Raw genomic sequence first — 4,037 nt, 5'->3', positions numbered from 1 at the left:
AGAATTCCTTATTTAACACTGTCTTAAAATTTATTGCCTTATTTAACACTAAATTTTTTCTTCTTCCTTATTTAACACTAAGTCTAAATTTTATGCATTTTATAACATTTTCGTCGATTCTAGGTCTTAACGGTGTTAAATGACACCTGAAAAAATTTATTTACCCCTCGTGTGGTATGTGACCAAAATGTTATGTGTATAAGTGTATCTGGTCGGCTCGATTCGTGTTGGCCTTCGTTCCGACCTCGGCAGCGTTGTGGCCGAGTGCTTTCCGGCATACAGGCATACGAGGCTAGCTCAAGTACTTTGGAAGCTAATGAGTTCCATCGAGAGACGTAGACGGCGATGTACACGTACACACCAAGAAACAAGCATGTAGAAGCTAGCTAGCAACCGATCTCTCCCATGACTGATTTTACATTGGCTGGCTAGCTAACCAAGTTAGCAATATTATCTTGATCGATATCAAGACACTTATTTTGGGACGGAGAGAGTACTATACTAGGCTATACCTAGCCATCAAGCAATACCTGTCCTATACAGTGATGGATAGGAATTCTACATAGACATGATGTCGTGTTTATTTCCAACATTTTGCTAGGTGCGTTAGCAAGTTTTTTTTTTCCGAAGCAAAATCCACAAGTGCTTCTGGCAGATCTTGTGTACGTGCATGTACAAGCACCGAGTTTTCACAAAAAAATGTACAAGCACTAACTGCGATATTAACATATACTGACTTGTTGTGTACGATCGACTATGTAGTGTACCATGTACTGTTGATGTACACCGTTGACCACCGTACGCCCTCCCATCACCAAATGCGCTGCTCCCAGGGGTAAATAGAGTAGATCTACCAGGTTCGCCATCCGGACAGAGTCGTATACTGAAGCTAAACTCCCACACATTTTTTTGTCACATACCATATGAGAGGCAAATAGGTCTTTTTACGTGTCATTTAAACACCATTAAGATTCAAAATGGACGAAAGTGTCATAAAGGGCATAAAATTTAAACACGGTGTTAGATAGGGAAGGAAAATATTTTCAGTGTCAAATAAGGAAACAACATTTAAAACAGTGTTATATAAGGAATTTTCTCTTCTTTAGCAGTGCCGTAAGAAAACATCCCATCCATGTTCTGTTTTCGGATTCAGATCCTGCAACTGGAGCTGCACTGCCAAAAGTTGCACATATGCTTCTTGGGATAAAGGAGGATGATAGTTTTCATTAAGATCATTCTTTCGCAAGAACTTGTCCAGAGAGGAATTAGCGGAGTTCGTAAATTAGCAACACAATTCAATACTGCATCGAGTCGCAAAAAAAAAAGCTGCATCAACTTGGCCCATATATGCACCCTAGGGGTTTAATTTTCCTTGTGTATGCGGGCGTCTCAACTCTCAGGACCACCTTGAAAATGCTGAAAGAGACACGTCGTCCAAAGCTGCATGGGTCATGTTTGCCCCTGAATTCGCCAGAACAGTGCTTGCCGAAGAAGCAGCCCTCTTAAATTGATTAAGTTTGGGGATTAAGCAGCCTCTACAGTCTAGAGTTACATATTGCTCATGATCAAAGGTCAAGACCTTCAAATTCCTAGGTGAGGTTGCCGGCGCTTCCATGGACATACTTAACATTTAGGCCAGAGGTCAATCAGGTTGCACTTTTGGAACAGTCGGTATTTTGTTTGTGCATACCTCAGCTATCCCGCAGGGTTATGGTGGAATAAACGCAGGGCATGTTTGAACTGATGCTGATTACGAATCTTGGATTCCCAGTACGCAATTAGCCATTCATACACAGAGGACCGCGACCACTGAATCTGCAAATCGAAACTTTTATCCCGCTCGTCAAAGAGATTCCGTCATTCCTTCAGAAAAAAAAGAGATTCCGTCAGCGTTCAGTTCATACAGACATCACGTAGGCGTACAGGTTTTCTCGGTGTTCTGCACGGAATGATGACCCGAGCAGATCTGATATGGTACATATCCTCTTTTTTTTTGAAATTTACATGGTACATATCCTTGGCGATGCATCCCATCGGACGATGCATGCTGCACTCGTTGGACAAAGTAAAATCTGACAAGTAAAGCGTCTCCATCAACGCAGTAAACTTTATTGAAAGAAAGATTATCCAGTAGTATATATTTACCACGACACGTCACCACACATGGTAAATTTCTAAGCAGGGACACCTTATCCTTTCAGCTTTTTGAAGGTTCTGGTCCATTCAGCCTAGAATTTTACTGACCTCATCAATGCTATCTTATCCGCGGTTTAAGCACAGCAGTCGTCACGGCCTCACGGGTGCGGCAGATATACCTTCTTACACTTTTTTTTGAGGGAATACCTTTTTTTTTGAGTAACTTTTGAGGGAATACCTTCTTACACGAAAGCTCGCAGGAGTGGCCGCTCGATAGATTCGCCTCGGAGCCCATTCACACACCAGGCCGCGGCCCAAGACCAGCTCAACGAACAACCTGCCCCAAGAGCTAGCCGCGTGTTTAGCCAAAAACAAAACAAAAACGCGCCTCGTCGCGTGCCCCGAGCGAGACCAGGCAATTCACTCTCGTGTTTCCCTGAGATGAGGAAATTTGCTCGCCTTGTGTCCTAAAATATTAATTTATTCGATTATCCAAAAAAAGGTAATTTAGTGGCGTGCCTACGCAGCAGCACCGAGAGCGTACGACACCTTCGCCCAGCTTCTAGCTCCAGAAGCCCTGTCGACGGAGGATGTCAGGATGAGATCCTCTGACCAGGTTCATGACCGGCACGCCACGCCGGACCCGGACTTCGCCTCCTCCCGTCCCTCTGACATCACGGGCTAGACGACCAACGCCTAATCCGCGCGTGCTAAGAATGAAACAGCCGCCTCCAACTATAAATACACACAGCAGCCCAACGTAGATAGGAGTACATTGCATCTCGTCTATCCATCCATCTCCATTTCTTGCTTGCGAGACGGATCAGAAAAAGTTGAAGGAGAGCTAGAGCTCGCGAGCGGGAGCAAGGAGGAAGGCAGTCGTCGGTCGGGGGAGGTTTTCTGATGGGGAACTGCGCGGCGTCGCGGCACGCCGGGGAGTCGTGGGCCGACGACGGCGAGTGGGAGGAGGCGTCGTCCACGTCGGATGACGACCACCACCGCCGCCACCACCATCACGACGGGTCGGAGGAGCACCTGTCGGAGGTGACGATCAGGATCACCAAGAGGCAGCTGCACGAGCTGATGGAAAGGAAGACGCCCGGCGGCCGGCGTAGCAGCACCCGGCAGCTGCTGGCAGACATCATGGACTCCGGGGAGGTGCACCACCATGACGTGCACCAGGAAGAGCACTGGAGGCCCGCGCTGCGGAGCATTCCGGAGGCCGTCGAGTCGTGACAAGACTTGGTGGTGGCTACGTACAAACTTACGTACGCTGCACTGCCGAGCTCTCTGGGAAACAGATTAAAGTTGCCATTTCCTTCCTAGCCTCTTTTCTCTTTTCTCGTTCCCACGGTGTGTTTCCATGTCCTTGAATGGTTGTCCATGACCATGCATGTACAAAGAATTGGATTTGGATAGTTCGTTCACATTGTCACTGATGCAGCACATAAGATGTACGTCTAGTGAAATACGTATAGAAAATTGCCACTGGTGTACAAAGATGTATTGTGGGGTGAGAGAGGCTCGAACTCTCGGTGTACAAAGATGTAGGCGTAGGATGTTGAGTATCATGATTATTAAAAAAGCTAGGATAGCGTAGGATATTATTCTATCTTGCCTTGTACTCCAAGATAATCATGTACTCTTATATATGTCCACGAGGCTCAAGCAATACAACAACAATTTCATCAAATCTCTCTCTTCCTTCCAACATAGGGAAGTAACTGTGAAAACCCTACCCGCAAAAAAAACTGTGAATACCCTATTTTGCATGCCAAGTGAGTGTTTTTTTTTGTAAAAAACAATCCGGATAAATTGTAAAAGTACATAGAAAAACACCTCAAACATAATAAAAAAAATACATCGAAGTCCTTGGGCTACCAGACGACCACTACCGTCGC

General features: G+C 45.7%; 1 protein-coding gene across 1 annotated transcript; it reads left to right on the top strand.

Annotated features, from left to right (window-relative positions):
- The first annotated feature begins 2,742 nt into the window (after positions 1 to 2,742).
- On the top strand, positions 2,743 to 3,683 carry LOC123065794 (uncharacterized). Its single transcript, XM_044489008.1, has one exon. It carries the CDS (start codon positions 3,040 to 3,042, stop codon positions 3,370 to 3,372), a length of 333 nt encoding a protein of 110 aa, XP_044344943.1. The 5' UTR covers positions 2,743 to 3,039; the 3' UTR covers positions 3,373 to 3,683.
- The last annotated feature ends 354 nt before the right edge of the window (positions 3,684 to 4,037 follow it).

Source organism: Triticum aestivum, chromosome 3B, assembly GCF_018294505.1.
Source record: "Triticum aestivum cultivar Chinese Spring chromosome 3B, IWGSC CS RefSeq v2.1, whole genome shotgun sequence".
NCBI classification, from domain to species: Eukaryota; Viridiplantae; Streptophyta; class Magnoliopsida; order Poales; family Poaceae; genus Triticum; species Triticum aestivum.
Note: the sequence above shows the minus strand (reverse complement) of the source record. Positions and strands in the feature narration are given on the sequence as shown.